This window comes from Carya illinoinensis, chromosome 15 (genome assembly GCF_018687715.1).
Source record: "Carya illinoinensis cultivar Pawnee chromosome 15, C.illinoinensisPawnee_v1, whole genome shotgun sequence".
NCBI classification, from domain to species: domain Eukaryota; kingdom Viridiplantae; phylum Streptophyta; class Magnoliopsida; order Fagales; family Juglandaceae; genus Carya; species Carya illinoinensis.
Window position 1 is genome coordinate 8,660,626 of NC_056766.1, and position 23,351 is coordinate 8,683,976.

A 23,351-nucleotide genomic window follows, 5' to 3' on the forward strand; every position below is an offset into this window, starting at 1 on the left:
TAATAATGTGATAACTAGGATTACCCTGTTATTATTTCTTCCTTTGTTTGATGGGGTTTCTGAGAATTCCGTGTTTGGAAGCCAAGAAAAAGGAGGAAGAACCTCGAAAGCAGAACTGTGCAAAAGTGGATGGGAGGTGGTGGTGGGGGATGCGGATACGTATTCCGAATGCCCACAAAGAGACTGGACCAAAAGGTCCAGTCGTATTAAATGTCTGTTTCTTAATGTCTGACATTTCTTACTGCCTTGTCGCTACAGCCTACAGACATACAGATAGAGTTCGTATTAGGTTAAGCCTGTTAAGGACAAAATTCCTGCCATCACAAACTTGTCTTGTTGTCAATCCCGGTGGCAGTAGTGACTCCAATCTCAAAGCATTGAAAGCAAGAGCTCTTTGTACTTTTATAGAAATTATATATGTGAACTTAAAAAAATCAGATTGATAATTCTTGTAATTTTAAATTACAATAAACTACATTTTTAATTTTTTATCGCCAAATATATTATTTATGTCATATCAATAACTTTTTCTACCAATTAGTTTTGGAGAAAATAATTCTAACACTTCTCGATTGATAAAAGGATGTCTTTCTTGTCTTGTTTAGGAGCTTCAAAGGCAAAAAAAAAAAAAAAAAAAAAAAAAAAAATTGAGGAAAGATATATGCACCGTGTATTTTATTTTTTTATTTAGTGATTAAGAAAATATTTTTTAATAATATTAAGAATTTTTTTAAAAAAATATTTAAAGATATAAAAAAAAATGAATAAAAATAAATAAAAAAGAGCAATTGCTCCTATTGGGGAGCTTTTCTCGTGTTAAATCTCGACTAAAAAAAAAAATCGTCTGAGAGTTTCTTTTATATAATTATTATGTTTGAAAGTTTTTACATTACGTATCATTCATGAGTAATTTTAATTTAAAATTAAATATTTTTATTGTGTCCGTGAACTCAAGAAAAGAGAGTATGACCCACCAAACTCATTTGATATCACCAATAGGAGTATAAATGAAAGGAAAAATCTAATTTTGACAACTGTATATTAATATGTGTATTAATTTAATGTAATTGGTTAAAAAGTAAATTTTATTAAAAATAATATCAATTTAAATTTTAAATATGAAAAAATTAATATTAGTACGTAGATTAGTATGCGATTTTGCTTATACGTAACAAAACTCTAAATGAAATATTGGATTGCGTATAGATTGTAGAGGCATATGTAGGGGTGGGCAGTGGGGGCCCGCCTCCCGCTACCCCGCCCCCGTCCGCCCCGCCTCTGCATGGGCGGACGGGGTACCCCGCACCGCACATGCCGGGGTGGGGGACCCCGCCCCGCATGAAAAATACTAAGCTGGGGCGGGGGGCGGGCAGGGCTCAACCCCGCCCCGCTTTTCCCCCGCTCCGCATTTTATATTTATATTTATAAATATATAATATTTTATATTTATAAATATATATTTTTATTTTACAAATTGTATATATATAATATATTACAATTTGTTAAACTTGTTCACAAGAATCACAAGAGAGTGAGACTTGTTCATCACAAACTTGCATATACCATGGGCACCCTAGGCCTCATTTATATAGAACTCTAATGCCATACAAGAGTCTTACTTGAGCAATGTGGGACTTACTGTTAAGTCCCACATTGCTCAAGTAAGACTCTTGTATGGCATTAGAGTTCTATATAAATGAGGCCTAGGGTGCCCATGGTATATGCAAGTTTGTGATGAACAAGCCTCACTCTCTTGTGATTCTTGTGAACAAGTTTAACAAATTTAAAAATTAGTAACATAATTTTTATGTTATTAGTTTTTAAATTATTATTATATATATAAATTTTAATTTAAGATTTAATTATATAATAATTTGGGTCTAAAAATAATATTTTTAAACACAAAAATTTTTTTAAGCCCATTGAAATATGAGATTCTTGAAGTGGGCGGGGGGCGGGGCGGATGGGGTGTTCGCCCCGCCCCCCCGGTACCGGAGCGGGGGGCCCCGCCCCCGCCTCATGGGGGCGGGGTGCGGATGAAATATTCATCCCCTGCATCATGCGGGGGCGGGGTGCGGGGAAGGGGTGCACCCGCGCCCCACATGATGCGGGTAGCACCCCTAGGCATATGAAGAATGGTTGAAACTTAATCCATTTAACTCTATTTTTGGAACAAATGAGTTGCCCTAGCTAGGTGTTCCTTGTTCAATCCAAATTGGCTTTACTTATAAATACTCCTAGCTAGATCATGGAAGGCATTTTCGTGAAGAAATCCCAGCATCTAGAAAGATGATGTTGACTAAAAAATAAAGGGTAAGAACTTTTGATTCATCATCTAGTTCTAGTTTTAGAGATAAACTACCTTTTTCCATTAAGAAACGACTACAATAATCAAGATTAACATATCTTCTCCTTTTAATCAACATCCTGTCATCATTCTTGATGGGATCAAGGATGATTATTAAAAGGTTTATGAATATCATTTTTTTTTTTACTCGTATCACAAATTGTAAATTGATTTTTACAGCGTCTAAATCTCCTAAATCGAAAAAATTTCATTGAACAATAAAACTATAGTTCTTGTTTGGATGTTGAGATGAGATGAGAAATATATATATAGTTGTGAAAAAGTATGTGAATAATAGTAAAATTGCTGGTTTGAGTTAATATGTTTAATGGAATTTTGAAAAATGAGAGAAGAAATTGAATAAAAAATTATAAAATTAAAATGTTAGAATATAATTTTTGTTTTGAGATTTGAAAAAGTTAAATTATTTTTTGTGTTTTATTTAGAAGTTTGGAAAAGTTTTAATAATTAGATGAAAAAATTAAAAATTTAAAATAAAAAAAGTATTTGTATTTGAGTGATAATGGATGTTAAGATGAGATAGGTTGAGACTATCTCATCGTCCAAACGGGGCGTTAGACAATACTTTTAACTTTTTCAAACTAAATTTAAAAAAGTATCTTTCTAGTTAGGGGTTACAATTTGTATATCTAAGTTAGTTTTGTGTTGAGCCAAGTTAAGTTCCGATAAAAAATGAGTTAACTAGAACTTGGCCTGAATGGCTAAATGGGTTAGACATCTTGATCTATGCACGACTCAAAAACAACTTATGTAACGATTTGAAGATTGTAAACCAGTAAAAGAGATTGGATTAGTAGTAAAAGTCACTCTAATTAGGTATAATGGATGGAAGGTCATGTGTTGGCGGAGTCTCAAATGAGTAAGATGCTAAACGGGCAAGACTCATACCATTTATTGGATTCGGATCATTATACTTATGAAGTTCTAGTGGAGTACATAAGAAGTACGTAAAAATAACTGCATATAGCATTTTCAATTATGCACAATATTGTAACTTATATTTCGAATTGGGGTACAAAATTATAACTTTGGTATTTTAAAAGTCATTTTTTTTAAAGTTGAAACTCGAAATGAATGGCATTTGGACTTTGGAGATTCTAATTCTTTGGATTAGATAAAATAGGGGAGACCATGCATTACAATCACATTATAAAAAGTATCATCGTTCCTTTTGCTCTTCTACACCTATTACAAGACTGCCATGAATCATGGAACCTCTGACTTTCTCCTAAATCAAGAAGTTTATTTCAATAGTTTCACATGTCTACATTCCATTGAAAACCTTTTTTTGACAAGATGAATAAACACACACTCCTTCTTGTGGTCATCAACCATCCTACAACATTAATATTCTACCAACAGAAACTAAGAAGTATCAAATAAATATTGTTGCAGACATCATTACTGATTCTATGCAAACCGGAATTTACACAACCAAACTAGAGCTTTGGGGGGGGGGGGGGGGGGGGTTCCACTATGAAAGTCAAGTAAACATTAGGGTATGTAGCCAAATGTATTGTTTGTTGCGACCCATTGCACCAATTGATGCGCCCATCGGTTTTGGTTCCGATGAATTTTCTGTGCAGTCCAGTTTCGGAAGGACTTTTGTAAAGTTGTGATATCTGTGATTACTTTATTGAAGATCTTGGTGATTGCTTTCTGCATTTTTTACCAAATCATTATATATATTTATTGGAAATCGAATAATCCAAGATATCATCATGGCATAAATATAAAATAGAAAAGAAGCATTGATCGAGTTGAAATTGTTCGGCAAGCCTTTTCTTCTTCGGGTTTCGTCTTCAATGATGGTAGAGTGCGCTAGTGATAAAAAACCAGAACAACATTACACGTATTTCACAGCCTAATTAAGAACCACCTCAATATAGATTTCATTCTTCACGTAACTCCAGGGAATCAAGTAACACCTTGCACTATTTAGAGGGAGAAGCTGTGTCTAATCTATGACTACAGTTGGTCATTAAGGGGCACGCCCACAATGGCCCCTCTCATGGGAGCTAGCCCCCTCTCATTATTACATTAATATTCAAATTAAAAATGGACCAAAACTTAATCCTAATGATTGAATAATGTGCATGAATTTCGTCGAAGATGCATGTGATGATAATGTTAGCTTTCATGCCATTGCGGAATCTTGCTACTCCAAGTGTGCATGGATCTTGGTCCCCACCTAGTTTTTTCAATTCGTATTACGCAGGCATTTACGTAGGCAATATTATATAGTGGGTGCAGACCAAAGAAAATCATATCTTCCAATGTTTGAATTCCACACCTAAGATCACAAGAAATTACTCCCCAAAAAAAAAATAAGAAAAAGAAAAAAGAATACAATCTTTCTTGTAATCCTATTCATGTCGTTTTTCGTTACTACGGATTTGGACCACTCTTTTAGTTTTTTCGCCTCTGAGTTCTCCATTTGGGAACAAGGAAACTGCTTCCTCTGTTCCTCATATTCCTTGTAGAATAAGTAGAGACGGCGGCACCTCACGAGCCCCTTCAATCCACCCACGTGTTTGAACGAGGCTCAGAACTTTCTCGCCAGTCAAAACTATAGTTCTAAAATCCCACCTCAGTTACATGCACAAGCACACAACTCTCTCTATATATATACAGGACGCCAACCTGTGCCAATCCCACAAATCACATAACCCAAAACCTGTCTGAAGCTCTAGTTTTGAGCCTAAACTAAAGCCTTAACCATTCAAATGGCCAAAAGCTTGAAGTCCCTTAGCCTTCTGTTCGTTCTTCTCCTGTTAAGTTCTGCACTTTTCATGTCAGATGCTCGTCCTCTCGTTGATGAAAAGCCTGGCAACAGCGCCATCAACAGAGAGTTTGAGAGTTTCTTCGATGGCTTGGATTTAAAAGGGAACAAAACCGGGGGTGATCCGAGCCCAGTGGGAGACGGTCATGGGATCAAGAATGCTCGAAATCTACAAGTCGTCAAGAACTCGGGACCGGGTCCTGGTGAGGGACACTAATTAAGTGGTTACTGTCATGCATGCACCAGTGATTCTTTCAAATTTCAACCATTTTTACAAAAGAAAAAAAAATAGTTGAATTATTCATTCATATCATGTATTACAGAACAGGAGCAAGATTTAGCATTCTTTTATTGGTTAAAGTGATGTAGAACAACTGTTTTAATATTGTGTTATCGATATCATGCAACAAATAGTGTTTAATTGATACGACATTTGTAATGAATGTAATGAAGCGTTGATTTCGTTGTTCTATTGCATATGTATAATTCGAGTTTCATCCTTCTAAGAATCGGTTTTTGGTAATTAATTACCCAGTTTGCATTTCTGTATGTGAGAGAGAGAGAGAGAGAGAGAGAGAGAGAGAGAGAGAAGAGCTTGGTTGAAGATATAATTGATCTCGGACAAAAGTTTCTCTTGTCAATTCAGGAGAACATGGTTGGCATGATAATTCTAACACTATGGTAGGAGAAATACCATAAAAGTTGTTGGAATGCTTTAATGTAAATGCTGTGACCCATCATCTCATCTCTTCCATGTCACTTAAGCATTTGCCAAGCTTTCCTAGCAATTACGTGCATTATTTCTTTTATTAAAGCGCCACTAGTCCTAATTAAAAAGTTAAATCGATAGGAAGAGATAAATTTAATTATTTAAGTTATAATCCAAACAGGCCGGAGGTAAAGATTCTTTTCCCATGTCATAGTGATTCTAATGGTCTAACAGAGAAATAATGCCAAGAATGTACAGCAAAATTTGGCAGAGAAAATGCATTTTTCTCCAGTTATCGGCTTTCTCTTTTGTCGTGTTCTTGGTTGTTGAATTGAATTGAGGTGGTCCAAGAGAAGAACTCCGTTTGAAAGCTAGAAAGTAGAAATTATGCGAGACTGCAAGTACTCATGCAAACAAGCTGAGGCGGTAGGAAGGACTCCTTCAAAAACGGGTGTGTGGACCCTATAACCTGGCTGCTTTCAGTTTTCAAGGGACAAACAGTCAAAGTGAAGACCAAAATAGATATTCAGATTGGGGTTATGACACTCGCTAAGACAATTTTAAACAGAATAATTTATATTACAAAAATGAAATGAATGAAACATTAATTTAAGCAAAAAATAAAATAAATAAATAAAAACAAGTAGGAAATAGGCCGGATAATATTTTATTACAGTCAAATTATGTAATGTGAAAGATATGTAGAAAAGTTATGAACGCCGACAAATCTATAGATGTATCCAACTCAAGAGCTGGCGTTTTGGGACTTTGGTAATTGGCTCGTTTTTTATACATTCAGTCAGTTTCATATAAAGAGAAACCTTCTCCCAATCTGTGACTTCCAGTCTTCCTCATTGCTGTTTCTTGCTGACTATATTGTTTCCACCGGCCAACAGCTCCATAACATTTGAATATGGGCAAAATTCACCCAAATCGGTTGAAAATCATCATAGGTACCATACCACCATTAAGCATTTATTTTATGTATTTTTTTTGGCCTTTTTCTAAGCATATATACTATAATTGAAATGAGAGATTTTGATCCTCACAAACTTTATTCCATTAAAAAGGTTCTATACTTTAATATGAATCCACGGTAATGGAATCTAGACTTGGTCCATTTTGGTGCCTATCATACTTCATAGAAAATATAGACAATATTATATTTCATATATTCATGATGTAGGGTTGAGCTGATTATTTTGGAATTCTGCAAACCAAAAGTGCTAAATATTATAAGATCTATGTGTTGTGTCCACCTATCTTCAAATAACAAATATAATTCAAGCTTTAAATTTGAGAAGATCATCACCATCCATGCTAAGTACTATTAACCCTTGCTGAGAAAAAAGAAATCTTGATCCGTCAACTATTCCACATATTGTTTTGTTTTTTTATTTCTAGGTATACATGCACAAGATCACAAGCAAACTCTTAAGAAATAAAATAAATAATAAAATAATTTACTTATTCCCAGTAGTTTAAACTTTTGGGATAAGTAATAATTTCATATGGTATCAGAGTAGAAGTTCCGAGTTTGAATTCTGACTCTACACTTTACCATATTTAATTAAATATTTTATACGTGAGGGTGAGTGTTAAAATATAAAATAAATAATAAAATCTATTTTTTCCTATTAATTAAAACTTTTAAAATAAGTGATAATCTCACAAAACGCCGTCAAGTGAAAGCAAAAATAGGAATTTGTGTTGTATATGATCTTGAATTCTTTAATCCCCCAATAAATAAAATGACTTGACTTTAGGGCATGTTAAATTAGCATGGTTCACAGGTTGGAAAAGTTATTATTTTAGCCTAGCTGTTCAGATTACTCCCAAAATTAAAGAGAAAGATGATGCTTGGTATATAAATTTTTGAGAAGTTTTATGAATCTTTCTGAAAAAATTTTGAGATGTGTTTTGTTTTAGCCTTTCGAAGGTTAATAAGAAAATTTGAATAACCATTTTTTTTTAATTTAAAAAAAAAACATGTTTTATATTGAGATATGTAATGGTGGGTGAGAATGGGTAAAATATTGTTAAAATATAATTTCTTATTATATTTTTTATTTGAATTTTTGTGCTTATTCATTAAAATTTTGATAATTGAGTGGATAAAATTGAAATAATATTGTTTTTTTTGGACCCATAGATATTCAATTTGAATTAGAACGATTTTAAAAAAGATAATGATTTGTACAGTCTTATGATACACAAATCTCGCATACTTTTTTAAAAAGAAGTGGAGAAATTTAAAATCTATATAAAAAGTCTAATTTTAATAGTTAATGAGAGTGTGCGGTACATTCAACAAACAAACAGAAAACATAAAGCCAGAGTGAACAAACAACAAAGCGTCCAACTAATATAAATAAGACAACATCAATCCCCAGAAAATGCAGTATTATTAGCAGAAGATTGGCTGAACTCTACAGTGTAATTTTCATTTTTTGTTTATTTTTTTATAAAAAAATTCATAATATTATTAAAAAATATTTCTTTAATCACTAAGTTGAAAAAAAATAAAAAATAAAAATCACTTTCGGATCCTCATGCTTAGCTTTAACATTTCTGTTAGTGGAAAGCCTACTAGCCAAAAATGATTGAGATTTCTGCACCATTGTAATATTTGTACGTATCCACCGATCTTGCGTGAAGAACTAAGAGATCATGGGCTGCCTCATTTCTTTGCCTAGCCGCATGAACAATTTTTGAATGCCGTAAATAGGATGGCAAAGATTTAGATGTAGTTTGAATAGTCAGCGGAGACAATTTTATATTAAAATTAAAAATTAAATAAAATATTATTTTTTAATATTATTATTATTTTGAGATTTAAAAAATTTAAATTATTTATTATATTTTATATAAAAATTTAAAAATATTGTCCAGATAAAACGAGATGAGATGAAACTGTTTTTATATTGAATTAAGTCTTAATCTATCTAATAATGGGTCATAATTGAACAAATGCTTAGAATCAGAAGACATTGCTTTCACAATGACCAAAGAATCAACCATCTAAAATCAAATCGGACGCCCATTGGTTGAAGCATTTGAAGACCCCGTACAAGAGCAAGGGCCTTAATTTCGAACAACTCATATACAGAATCTTCCTTTCTACACAGCCATGAGCATTTCACCCTCTCATTTCAAAGAATAGCACCTCTCATTTCCACCCACATTCAACCTATTTAATGGATAAAAACCGTCCCAATAATATTTTTATAAATTACGCGACTTTAAATTATTTATTAGATCAATTTTAAAATAAAAATAATTTTATAAACACGATACATAAAATCACGTCATTTATAGATTGCTTTTACGAAAACAATCTCTCTTTATGAACTTTACCAAACATGACCAAAGCATTTCACGAAGCCATTAACCAGTTTGAAGTCATTTTAATCCCAAATCACTGATTATTAATTTTTCTACCTTCAAATCCTCAAACAATTTCAGGCCTATCCCAAAAAAGAAAAAAGTTTGTTAGGGACGACGACATCATCCCGTGATGCTTTTTAAAAAACCATAGTGAAATGATGAGTCAACTTCGACAAGTTAGCGATTAATTCGAACAAAGGCGGTGCGTTTAGACAAAGCACAGAAAACACCCAGAATTTCTCAGTTCCTTGGGCGTCCTCGCAATCAAACTTTGTTCAAGAATCCCGTAGGATCGATCGGATATATTTTCTATATCGACCGCCGAAATGGGAAGCTCAAAGACTGGGGCTACTGATTCCTCCGCCACCGAGTCCGACATCACCAAGACCGAGACCGACATGGAAATTGACGGCGACGACGGCGATTGCCCTCCTGACACTGATTCCTGCCCCTTCTCAGAAGGAGAAAAGGTCCTTGCTTTCCATAGCGTCCGCATATACGAAGCCAAGGTACGCTCCCTCTCTCTCTCTCTCTGGGTACATCTTGGTTTTTCTCCCTCAGTTCAGATTTTCCTATCCGAGGTATTCTTCAAAATAATTATAGTAGAAGTTCAAAAAATACAGAAGGAAAAAATGGGTTATGCTCATTTCTTGGTTTGTTTTGTCTTTTTCCAGAATCAAGTATTTTAACAGAAGCACCAAGTAAATTCGAAAACTTCGCGGACTTCCGTTTTTTTCGCGAGAAACACGATTAAAATTTGTTTTCTTTCAAGAAGTATTCAATTTTGCGTTTTTGGTCATGATCGAAGTGAGTAGGCATCAGATACTACAATTTTCTTATGTAGTTATTACAGTTCGCAACCTATGGTTTACTATCGATACAATTTAAACCTTTGAGTAATTGATTAATGCAATATACAATGATGAATTGTGCAGGTGCCATATATCATTTAGAAATATAGTGGGGTCTATTGTTAAAAAATTAATTGTTTAACGTGGATCCTATTTTTATTATTTTTTATAAAAGATTACGCACACTTATGCATTTTATAAATGCAAATGTCATCTCTCTTAAGTTATTGTTGTACTTAGAAAAAAAAAAGGCAGCAGAATTGCCCCACCTGGATCACCGGTTGTATTTTGGCGCCAAAATATACTCTCAGAACGGCTTTTTCATGTGTCAACAGTTAAGGCTACTATGGTTATGTAATCAGTAATAGTAAAATGCTGGGTATTCAAGTGAATAGGATTTAGTTCTTATCCGTCTTTCTCTTACTTCTGGTTAATAAAGGTTAGCTTGGATATATGGGATACATAATAATTGACTTAGAAAACCCAAGGGGCTTATGTAATTTGCCCCTTTAAACATATCTGCCTTTTCTTTCTGTAGCTATATAGCCGGATAGTGCTACAACTACTTTCACTTGGGAACTGCTTGGGGTCAAGACTACTTTTTATACTTATACAATTGCTTGTAAGTGTTTGGATACTATTTTTTAAGGGAATATTCCCACCGATAAAACCCACCGATTGTATTTTTTTTTTTTTTACTTAGTGGTTAAGGAAGTGTCTTTTAATGAGTTTGCGATTTTGTTTTTTTTTGAAAATGTTTAAGGGCTTTTAAAATTTTTTTGAAAAAGAAGCAAAAAAAAAAAAAAAAAAAAAAGCACTTCGGTGCCTCCCCTCGGTGGGTGTAGCAACACCCTTTTTTCAAAATACAAAATTGATGTCAGCATGGTGTTTTGTGAAATTTTTATTAAAAACTGGGAAAAACTGCATTTTGCACTCTTCCAATTACCGTGGTTTTTTCTTTTCACATTCTAAACCACAATAGTATCAATTTTCAACATAAACTTCCAAAATTTCGCAATTTGCATTTTCAGTAAGATATGACTATTAAATTGTGCCACATATATATATTTTTTTGTTTTATCAATCTCAACTGAGGGTAGTGCCAAAGTTTGGTAGTTTATGGTGAAAATTGATAGTTTTGGTCGTTTATGGTGTAAATTGAAATAACAACGATAGTTCGAGGGTGCAAAGCATAATTTTTCCCAAGCGTTATGAAACAATCTGGCTTCGTAATAGTGCCTTGTTGAAGAGGCTTTGAGTTATTAATATCTTAAAAAATATAGAAATATGGAGCATGCATATGGATTATCGGAAAGATTGATGTGTCAAATGTTGTTAACTTTATGCGTTGTAAATGTTTGTGGTCTTTAATTTGGTTAGTATAATATGCTATATGTTTTATTTGCAAGGTGACAAAGATTGAATACCAGATGGAGTGGAGGTTTTTTGTTCATTATTCTGTAAGTATTTCAGTTTTGGTCATTTTATATTTTAAATGTTCTTCAGCAATGTGTTGTGCCATAGTATTATGTCGTTCTTTTGGTTATTCATTGCTATATAGATGTTATTTTTATCTCTTTTTATTTAGTTGCATCAATCATGACATGAATGTTGGGTTTATGCAAAATTAGATAATTCTAGTTTGGAATCCTGATTGAATTCTTGTGCCGTGCAGGGATGGAGCAAAAAGTGAGTGAGCTTCCCAAATGTACCTGAAATCTGAAATGTTCTGATTTTGGTTGTAATGTTCTATGTGGGAGGTGGTTGGTAATTGCAAGTGGAATCCGACAGCTCATATATTACTGCTTTTGGATCTGGTTTTTTTGGAATGCCAATCCAAATACTATAGCTCTTCTTCCTTTATAATTTAATTTATAACATATTGCTTTGTATTTTGTGTCATAGCACGTTTAATTTGAACTCCAATCTTGGTATGTATGGTTTCTTTAGAGATTTATATTTTTGTTTTATGTAACTTTTATACTTGAGGTTCTCCTATTTGAACTTATCCTCTTCTATTTAGTGTGGCTTATTGTTGTGCTTATCAACTCTGGGTAATTCTTAATTAATTCAGGCCTTGTTTTTCAACAGATGGGATGAATGGGTAGGTGTGGATCGCCTGATGAAGTTTACTGAGGAAAATGTGCAGAAACAGCAGGCCCTCAATAAGAAGCAATCATTTGAGAAGAATACACGTGCATCACTGATTAAACCAAAAAGTTCCCACAGTTATATATCTATTCTCTTGCCAATTTCATTACGGCTAATTATATCTTCATTTAAACAAAAATGAAATCTAAAGTATCAGATATGCTCTTAATTTTCTTTTTCTATATTTTTTTATAAGAGTAAAGTTTTATTGATAGGAAAGAGGCATAGCCCAAACACACAACACCTTTTTCTATCTTTCTTGTTCTTTTTGCTTTTCTTTCTCTTTTGATGCAGTGATAAAACTTGTATTATTATTCCATTCTCCCTTTCTTTGTTGTTCTTTTCTCCTTGCTTTTAATAGCAGAACTTTCAGTCGTTGACAATACAAGAAAAGTAGCAATGCTGATGAACAGTAGAAGCCCAAACTTATGTTTCATGCCCAAGCATGTTGGTAGATGAGCCATTAAAGTGTTTCCCCTGGGGGGGGGGGGGGGGGGGGGGTTCACTTAAGCATTCTGACCTTCATGTGTTTACCGGAGCCATTAAAGTGCTTTTCTAGTATTTCTTTTTCCTCTGTGTGTGTGTGAGGAAGGCTTGCTTATACTCAACTATGGTGGGACTGGAATGATATCATTATTAAGGTGCAATAGGCTAAACTTACTGGAATGATATAAGGCTAACTTAGTAAAGCAAGAAGCCACAAATTTGTTCAGAATAACTAAAAGAAATTTTAGTAAGTTTTATTTCCATGAATATGTGTGTCTAGATCCTTTCATTTCAGAAAGAAAAGTGATTATTGGTGGAAAGATTGATCACTAAGTAATAACCATTGTTCTGTCCTTTTCCCTTTTCCTAAGCTATCTTGTAAATTATATGCAGTGGCAAGAGCCAAGAAGCGAAAGACTGACCTTGTTAGTAAGGTATTGCCTAAAGCACAATTCAGATGCATCAGTTTGATAATTCATCCATATCAGTTAAAAGATTTTCTTGACATTTTTGGGTTTCAATTGTTATTTTGGTATCTTTCACTAAGCCATTTGTCTATCGTTAGGAGGATGGCAATTTACTCTTGGACAGGCTGGTGAACATTCAACTCCCACCTCCGCTAAAGAAACAATTGGTTGACGATTGTGAATTTATTACTCATTTAGGCAAGGTATGTATATCCTCTATTCTTTTGTACCTAAGGTTTCTAACTTAGCCAACCTCCCTGCCAAAAAAGGGAGGGAGGGAGGTACAAGGGATCAAAGTAGACCTTGTTGTCTGACTGCTAGTTATCACTCACGTACATATATGTTTTCAATTTTTTCTTATGCATTTATAACTTTGATTTGTTTTCTTTTTTTATCTATGTCCTCCCTTGCAGCTTGTTAAACTTCCACGTACCCCAAATGTTGATGACATATTGAGGAAGTATCTGGATTATAGGATGAAGAAGGATGGCTTGTAAGCTCCTGCCTGCTTTTTTTGCCACCTTTCAGTCTTTCCTTGGTTCACTCAACATTTTTCTTTTCCTCATTAATAGTAAGTTGTTTTAGACTGATTTTTATTTGATGATATCAATTAATGTATATTGGTTAATATTTGCTCCCTAACTTTGTTATTCATGGATAAGAGACTACAAGATCATTTATACTCGATATAAAATTTTAAGCTCTTCCTCTTTCGGCATTGTTCATGTAGCTTCCAGGTTCCTGTTGATTTTGTTCTACTCAAAACAACGGAGAAAATATATTCAACATGGCTTTTGTATTCAAATATTTCTGTTGGTTCTCTTCAAAGTTGTGAAAGGATAAAATTTTTGATGATCTAATTGTCGAAGTGGGAGGGGGAAATAAAAATATTGGTTTTCACAAATATTTGTTTGTGACTATTGGCAACTCACTTTGGCTTTACTGTCCTGAAAAGAAAAAAGACAACCAGACAGAACAATTTGTTTTTTATGTGGATAACAAATAACAAGAGATGGTCCTTTTTCACCCGGAGGGTGATTTCTTTGGTGCAAGACTCCTTGGGGGCTATGTAACTTACTGATTGAAAAAATTGTAAACAAAGGAACCATTGGATAAAACAATGGACTCCTTTAGAATATATATATATATCTCTCTCTCTGTGATTTATGATAAAATACTTCATAGTTAGAATCATCTGATAAAATCCTGTCATTGTTTATTTATTTTCATATTCCCACTCATTCTGATATCTTGAGGTGTCTTTCACCAAAATTACAGTTTAGATCTAGATTTATGTTATGTTATTGAATGATAAAAGTTATAGTTGTGCCATTGGCATCTGAATATCCTCTATATTTACTATATTCTGTTTCTGTAACTGAGGTGATATAAAAAATATCAAATCATTGGTTGATGAAGTTACATCTTGTCCCTTTTTTGCACACATCATGCTAGCCAAGCTGTCTGCAGCATTTGCATGGAATGGTTGTGATGTGCTCCGCATGCCTAGATTAGTGGATATAGTTCTTTAAGTTCAGAACTTTGAAAAGAGAGCCTTTGTGTAAATATCCAGTATTAAACGTACTATTTTTGCACCCTGCAGCTTCTGTATTTAGAGATTCCACTTTGCATATGCAATGTTTGTCTGTTACAGATTTCTATTTTATTTAAAGCTGTTGTTCTTCTCTTTGTAACATGATCCAATGGATATAGAATAGCTGATTCTGTTGGAGAAGTTCTGAAAGGATTACGTTGTTACTTCGACAAAGTATTGCCAGTGATGCTTCTATACAAAAGTGAGCGTCAGCAATATGATGAAGCAATTTCAGATGATGTCTCTCCTTCAACTGTATATGGTGCTGAACATCTTTTACGCCTTTTCGGTAGGATAATCTTTTTTGTCTACCATAAGATTACTAATTCTGCTTGTTTTCACACCAACCTTTTGATAAACTTGTAAGTAAATAGTATCCATATCCAAAATTCATTATATAATTGATATATATTGCTGTCCTTTTTTATTTATCAAAAGACAAAAAAATATTGTTGTCCTTTTCAAATTATCCATTGATTCCATTCCCGTTGGAAAACCTATCATTAATGCAAATTCAACGGTTACATAAAACTCAGTTGATTTTTAGTGACTCAAATCCAAGACAATGAAAGTAACAAAACAACAAAATCCCAATTTCCTGTTGTCTTTTCGCTGCTAACTTTCTTTAAAAAGTATGCAGTGAACGTAATGCAACCATCTATGCAAACCGAATGAGGCCTCTTTGGGGGGCAGCAATGAGACACCTATTGTGCCTCGGAGAGAGAAAGATGTCTGTAAAATTGGATTGCTGCTGTTGCTTGTCCCGTGCTAGTTTTTTCTAATTGTTAATAATTCTAAAACTGCTTAATGTAGCATCTTTTTGGTCTCTTTGGTTTTAAAAAGTTATAGCCATCTTTACTTCGTGCTTGCAATGTAATTCTTCTCCCATCTGCAGTTAAGTTGCCCGAGTTATTGTACCATGCCAACATTGAAGAGGAGACATTGATGGAACTGCAGCAGAAATTAATTGACTTTCTCAAGTATAGCATCTATTCATTATGTTTAACATATATATATCCATGTGTGAAAAATGAAATCAAGAAAATAAAAATGCATGTTATATATATTTGTTCAGGATGTCTACTATGTATGCTACTGATCCAAAAAATCAAGTTTGTATTGCTGAAATTTATACAGCGAGTGGCAAACTTGATTTTATTTGTGTTGGATTTTGGCTGAGCATGGCATAATGAAAGCCTTGCATTTCATTTAATTGAAAGGCTGGATGGCCTGCCTCAAACACGTTTTATTGAAAGTTTCTAACAAGGCATCATGGCTATACTAATGCTGGAGATTATCCATCTTGTGATGCAGGTTTTTACAGAAGCATCAGAGTACATTTTTCCTCTCTACGTACCACGTACCAGAAGATATTGAAATGAGCACCAACAAATAAGATGGGTTGGTTGTAAGTTTTCGGCAACAAACATTGTACATGGTACATTAGTAATACAGTTTTAGGTAGATTTCTTATCACCATTTTGAAATTTGAATCTGTGCTTTCCTGGATTTCAATATTAGTGTAACACATACATCCAGTTTCATGTTAGTTCTGGAAAGCCTTTGTGAATTTGAGGGGGGACATTATGGGCAACATCTATGGGAGGATGATGCCACATAACCTTTCCCCATAAAGTTCTGTACACCAGTACCCTAGGCTAGTATTGATATCTAACAAACATGGATAGCAACAACATGAAATATATGATGAATGGGTAATTATGTAACACAAGTCTGGGTATTATGATAATTGCATGTCATGTGATTTTGTTATGTGCATGTTTTTCAGTATGGAATCAGATTATCTACCTTTGCTTGAAGAAAATGATATGCATCTAATTGAATTACTAATAATTTAAGATATCAAGTGCAAAGTTAATTACTTTAATTGGAATGGCCATTCTAGTCACAGGACTAAAATGTAGACTAGTTGAAGGTGAGGTTACTTTTATTTGGCAATAAATCATGACCTTGGTATCTAAGTACATGGTGGTTGCATCCTCATGCCTCAATTAAATAAGTCTTCCTTTTACGCCTAATGGCATCTCGGTCAACATGCCTAGGAAATGCCCATCTGAAACAAGTTTTTGAATCAGTTCAAGGGTGAGTTGCTTGGGGGAGACACCTTAGCCAGCAGTACTAAAGGAATTCAGTTGACACAGGTAGAAGGTTGGAGCAAGATCTTGGCTTGAAGATGCACTTTCACTCCAATTTCTAGTGAAACATAGCGGATACCAAATGTTGGAGTGTCTATAAGCTGAGAAAGGGAACCATTGCTTTCATAACCTACTTCTCAAAATGTTATGGTATTGCTTTCATATGATGGGAGTCATTGCTTCAAATTAGAGTATTGCATTTATTGGTTCAAATTTTAATAGTAGGTAGAATTTATTAGATGCCATTGACTAGATTCTAGTAAGTTCAACTTTTCTACTAATTTTTTTTTTTAAAGAATTTTGAATCGTTTCCATCCTACTTTATTTTATTTTTCTATTTTTAATTGAAATTAAACTAATGTAAATACTAGCAAAGGGACGGTACACTTGGTCTAGGCGAAAAGGGGAAAAGGTATTTTTGGAAAATAACATAGAGCAATGGTTTGAATTGTGTGTTAGATGGGGGAGGAAAGATATTAATGAAGACTTAGGCTTCTTTGGATACTGAGATCAGATAAGAAATTTGTAAATAGTAATAAAATAATTTATAAATGGTAATAAAACAGTTTGAGTTAAATATGTTTTATGGAATTTTAAAAAATAAGAGAAAAAAAAGGTTGAATTAAAATATTATAAAGTTAAAATATTATTATAATATAATTTTATAATATAATTTTTGTTTTGGATATGAAAAAATTGAATTATTTTTTATGTTTTGTTTGAAAGTTTGAGAAAATTGTAATGATTCAATAAAAAAATTAAAAATTTGAAATTGAAAAGTATTGTATATTTGAATTATATTTAAATGTTGAGACGAGATGCGATGAAATAAGATGAAACTATCTTGACATTCAAATGGGCCGGAGTACATCAATATTTGTCACACGGAGAATGACACGTAGATATTGATAGTTTGAGATATTGACACTTTGTTTTAAATAAACGTTGAATTTTATATATTTTTATTAAATATTTTATACAATTTGATCAAGAGATATAAACATAACCGATACACTCTAATGCATTAAATATTGGAATTCTTATTGCCACCTGCTAGGGCAGCATTTATGTCATCTACTACAGTGAGATTTAGGCGCCATTTGTTTCATCTTATTATTAAAATTTTTCTAAATTTTTATACAAAATATAATAAACAATTTAATTTTTTTCAAATGTTAAAATAATAATAATATTAAAAAATAATATTATAATAATATTTTATTCAACTTTCTAACTTTTATTTAAAATCACATTATCTCACTATCCAAAATATACGTGACAATTTTATATGTTATGTTTATCTCTTTCCGCATTATTAAAAGTATTTCAACAAAAAAATTGTAAGAAATCTCAATCCTATCTTAAATCAATAATATGCTCAATTAAAAAGATTAAAGTAGTATATTGTTGTTTAACTTTTTTGAGGGTTGTAAGAGCCAAGTAGATAATCAGTCCCTAAGTTTTATATCATTTTAATTCTTGGGTTCTATTCAACATCAAATCAACATCCTATAATTTAGCCCCGTAATGGTCCCCGACCATGGAGGCGGCGAACACCATGCGCATTGAGCGCAAAAGATTGACGCACAGATGGTGACCACTTCACCAGATAACTGCAAGCCAAAGAGGCAACTAGCGTCCACCACACATGCCGTCAGCAGTTTCTGCTGCTGATGTGATAACCCCGACTCCAAGATGAGTCGGGTGGTGTTCATCGCCACCGAGACCAAGGGATGTTCCTCTCCCAAAGTGGAGTCCCTTGCCACCTTGGACATCACATGCAATAGCTTAAATATGGCCAACCTCTTGCCCGCCCCATCTTAGGTAGTGGTGCTGCTTGCACCATGCAGGCCCCATGCACGAAAAAATGCACCACTATGCATGTACTGCATGAAGAAGCTCCTCGCCACCCTCCATGGCCACTGGTCTTGACCAACCTCCACGGTGGGCAACCTTCCTTGCACACCTAGGGGTATTTTGATACCCAAGTGTAGAAAGCAACATAGCGGGCAGGCTTCCTTGCCTGACCAAAGCTGGCCTGCCACCCATACACACGATGAGCAAACTTCCTTGCCCCCCCAAGGGTATTCAGCCACCCATGTGCAATTCGAGTGAACTAACCAACATTCTGGAGCATCATACAGATCTCAAATGAAAACCTTTCGACCCCACGGCGGAGTTGCAGCGCCCACGTGGTTGAGTTGCAGTGCATCTTCTAATCCAGCTATTTGGAGCTACACATGCTTCTAAGAAAGATTTGTACTCTTCAAACAGTTTGTCAATCATAAGGAGTCTTGACTCATGCAAGTAAAGCTCAGAGGATGTGCAAAACAAAAAGGAAAAAGAAAATAAAAGATCAAAATCATTTAGTAGCTAACAATCATAGTCGAGGGAGAATTGAAAGTAGCGACTGAATTGCTTTGGTTTGTCTCTTTCAAACTCGCTATTTTAATTTTATTTTTACTAACAAATTTGGTTTTTGGATTTTCACCACTGAAACACCTCGAGGTTCCATAAGAACCCGAGTGGCTACATGCTCCAGAAATATACTTCACGAGAATAGACCACTTAGTATCGCGGGCACTTTGGACCTTCATCACGCTCTAGCGAAATGACTTAGGTTTACAAATCTCAATTTGTATTATATTGACCTATTTACTTTTTGGTGAAAAACTCTCAAGATGGTCGAACTTCCTCTCCCACCACATCAACGTGGTTGAACTCAGACTCCTGCCACAATAGTGTAGTTGAGCACCTAGCCCACTAATGTGGAGTCCTAAGACTTGCTTTGGATGGACTCATAAGTCCTCAAACTTCGTGACCCTTGACCACTAATGTCGAGTTCTCAGACTCGCTGTGGGTAAACAATAGGGCACACAAGTCCTTAGATTCCCTGATCCTCGACCACTAATGTCAAGTCATCATACTCACTGTGGGTAAACAGTAGGGCGCCTAAGTCCTTAGACTCCATGATCTTCGACCACTAATGTCGAGTCATTAGATTCGTTGTGGGTAAACAATAGGGCATGCAAGTCCCCAGACTCCGTGACCCGCGAGCACTAATATCAAGTCCTCAGACTAGTTGTGGGTAAACAATAGGGCACGCAAGTCCTCATACTGCGTGACCCTCAACCACTAATGTCGAGCCGTCAAACTTGTTGCATGGAATAGGGCATGCAAATCCTCAAATTGCACGACCCTCGCACTTCGACAACTGTTCAATATAGCGCATTCTTTAGAAAATGTTGAGTGATGACACTCGTGCCACAACCGCCGCTAGCGGGTAAACCTCAGAAACGAGCCTCCAAGCTCCATAATTGCGATGCGCGGGTTTCCTTCGGGAACGAGTTGATGGGCTTAGCAACCCCCTAAGATGGACCCAGGAGTTCGATGGGCTTCCTGATCACTTGAGCGTAGGTTACTACAAACAAACTCTAACAGCAACCCCAAAATGGGAACATCAAACAACAATTTAGACCAAGGGGCAATAAATCCACTACTACAAACAAAAAGCAAGAAAACAATCACTCTTCGTTGACAATAAATAGTCTCACGCAACCAATTAGACAAACAGTCATGCAAACAAACTCCAAGCTGAACTTCGCACTTGCAGCTAACACTATTGAGTACATCGCCTGCTTAAGCTAAGCTCTGCACTTGCACCTAATACAGTCGAGTACATCTCCTGCCCAATTCAAACTCTGCACTCGCAAATAACGTCGTCAACTACATCTCTCACCTAAGCCGAGCACCGCGCTTGCACCTAACGTGGTCAAGTACATTTCCTACCCAAGCTGAGCTTCGCACTCGCATTTAGTGAGGTTGAGTACATCTCCCGCCCAAACTGAGCTCCGTGCTCGCACCTAACGTGGTCGAGCTCATCTCCAGGCTAGCTCTACCAGTTAAGCTCCACGCTTGCCACTAGTGTGGTCGAGTACATCTCACCCTATCAAAAATAATCAAAAAGCACCCACCCAAAACTCAAACCTAGGATGAAACTTAGAAAAAAAACTATACAAAAGAACTAACTCAAAACCAAGCTTGAGAGCCCTTAAAAAAATGAAATCAATATTAACGAGCAATTCTAATATAAGGAAAACCCCCATTCTCCAGTCTAATAATACCTTTAATTATGAAAGGAAGGTCCGAAAAGGAAAACCACAAGCTATTGCAACCATTGGCTCCACTAAGAGCCAAAGCATCCACCGCTGCATTTGTCTCTTTATAAGAATGAGTAATAGTATATCTCAATCCATCCAACATTTTCAAGATCTCATCCCAGTAATCCTCTAAATACCACAATCCACATCGTTTTGTCTGCAACCATTGAATTACCAACATTGAGTCCATTTAAATTTCCACTTCCCTCATGCCCAAGAAACAAACATTTCGAAGACCATACAACAGCCCCATAACTTCTGCTGCATTATTAGAATTGTGCCCAATATAATTTGCAAAACCACAAACAAACTCACCTTTATCATTTATAATGACACCACCAACACCAGAAGGACCTGGATTGCCAAGTGAGCTGCTGTCAATATTTAGCTTATACCATCCAAGTTTTGGCCTCAGCCAACACACTTGTTGCAAAGCCACCGGATTTGCACTTTTAACTGGCAATTGGAAGTAGCGCACAATCTCTTCATCACGTCGAGATAAAGCTTTTGAGTTCTTGATTTGAAGAGCTATCCAAGAAACCACTATCTAATAGAACACCATATTGATTTTTTGGATTCTAGCACCCCTTCCATCCTCGCCTTGCACCTTCGGCACCAAAGTTTCCAAGTGATCACCGATGGAATGATGCCAAGTAACTCGCCACCTTGAGACGAATTTTTGGCACGTCGATGCCAGCTTTCTACTAGAGCTCTCCAACTCCTACCAGCCATAGATGACATACCAACCTGTACTGAACACATTGACCAGATCCTTTCTGCAGACTGCCTTGTTGTGAGAACGTGATTCATGTCCTCATAGGCACCTAAAGAGAAACAATTGCATCTAAAAGCTATTGGAATGCCCATTTTTCGTACCCTGTCATCCGCTGCCAAGCACTCGTGCATTACCTTCTACATGGTCACTGAAATCTTCTTAGGGATAACGGCATGCCACACCCATTTTGCCCAAGGAAATTCTGTCATTCTAACACGAATATATTGCCAAGCACTACACGTAGAGAACTTACCATTCGGATTTTGCAACCAAATCAACAAATCCTTACCTGGTTTAATACTGTCGAGATGCTCTACAAGCTCATCAGCTTTTACTGTCCCCACCAATCTCAACTCCACATTCCAACCAAGATCATTTTTGCAGTCCTTCAAGAGTAAATCAAGAAATTCACTAATTTGTTGTTGAGCAAGAAGTGTCATTTCCAGCCCAATTATCTCTCCAAAAATAAACGTTGCCAGCTCGCACTTTCCATTTTGAGTGATCCAATACCTTCGGGAGGAATTGCAGTAGCATCTTCTATAATTTTATGCCTTTATTAACGCCGACTATTGAAATGAGTTTCACCCCAACATATTTACTTAGAAAAAAATTTGCCCATAGTGAAGATCCTTGTAACAAGTTCCAAGCCAATTTCATATGGAGAGAACTCTGAACCTCATGCAAGTTACGAATACCCAGTCCCCCTTTAGTTACCGGCCTACAAAAGTTAATCCATGCACTCCATTTCCTTTTTGGCTTTCCATCCTTCATTCCCCAAAAAAATGTACTCATGATTCATTGAATTTTTTCAATCACCGTTTTAGGAGTATGTAACACTGAAAGACAGTGTATTGGCAGAATTTGTAACACATGTTTTAATAAAAACAATCGAGCCCCATCAGACAATTATCTAGCTTTCCACCTGCATGTCGATTTCAAATTTTATTAATAATATCCTCAAAATGGACACCAAGCAACGTGCCATAAACTATAGGCACTCCCAAATAAGTAAACAGAAAGCACCCTTCAGTAAACCCCGTTGTTCGAAGCAGTCTGAACCGCCAACCAAGATTAATATGCTTGGAGAAAAAAATTGAAGACTTCCTTTTATTAACAACTTGCCCAGATCATTCCTCATATTGGTGCAAAACATTAGCGATCGCTCGCAATGAGACTCTTCCCCCATTCGAAAACAACACAATATCATCTGCATAAAGGAGATGAGAAATAATTGGCGTACCTCTAGGCTGCGAAAACAGAGTGATCTTCTCCGATGCTACTTCTCTTTTTATCAGTTGAGTTAAGACTTCTTCAACTAAAATGAATAGATACAACGACAATGGATCCCCTTGCCGCAAATCTCTCCCCCTTAAAAGAAACCTTTTGGAATACCATTCATAACAATCGAGTACCATGGAGTAGTAATACAATTTCTAATTAGAATACAAAAAAATTCTAAGAAGCC

The 23,351-nt window shown here is 35.3% G+C and overlaps 1 protein-coding gene across 8 annotated transcripts; it reads left to right on the plus strand.

The window, feature by feature from the left end:
- Nucleotides 1-9,172: 9,172 nt before the first annotated feature.
- On the plus strand, nt 9,173-17,232 carry LOC122297068 (protein MRG2-like). 8 transcript variants are annotated; one of them, XM_043106873.1, is made up of 11 exons: nt 9,174-9,755; nt 11,507-11,557; nt 11,773-11,786; nt 12,189-12,325; nt 13,128-13,168; nt 13,300-13,404; nt 13,615-13,694; nt 14,915-15,084; nt 15,691-15,775; nt 16,110-16,203; nt 16,859-17,232. In XM_043106873.1, exons 1-10 carry the CDS (start codon nt 9,573-9,575, stop codon nt 16,189-16,191), a joined length of 948 nt encoding a protein of 315 aa, XP_042962807.1. In that variant the 5' UTR covers nt 9,174-9,572; the 3' UTR covers nt 16,192-16,203; nt 16,859-17,232. The 8 variants fall into 8 exon arrangements, 5 of the variants coding, with proteins under 5 accessions (XP_042962809.1, XP_042962807.1, XP_042962806.1 ...); XM_043106872.1 differs by having other exon boundaries at nt 16,892-17,232; XM_043106874.1 differs by having other exon boundaries at nt 16,958-17,232.
- The last annotated feature ends 6,119 nt before the right edge of the window (nt 17,233-23,351 follow it).

Excerpts from the sequence above, each read along its gene's own strand:
- LOC122297068 (XM_043106873.1), top strand. The coding sequence starts at position 9,573 with ATGGGAAGCTCAAAGACTGGGGCTACTGATTCCTCCGCCACCGAGTCC. Across the intron at positions 12,326-13,127 it reads TAAACCAAAAAGTTCCCACA|TGGCAAGAGCCAAGAAGCGA; the intron begins GTTATATATCTA and ends AATTATATGCAG. Across the intron at positions 15,776-16,109 it reads AAATTAATTGACTTTCTCAA|GTTTTTACAGAAGCATCAGA; the intron begins GTATAGCATCTA and ends CTTGTGATGCAG.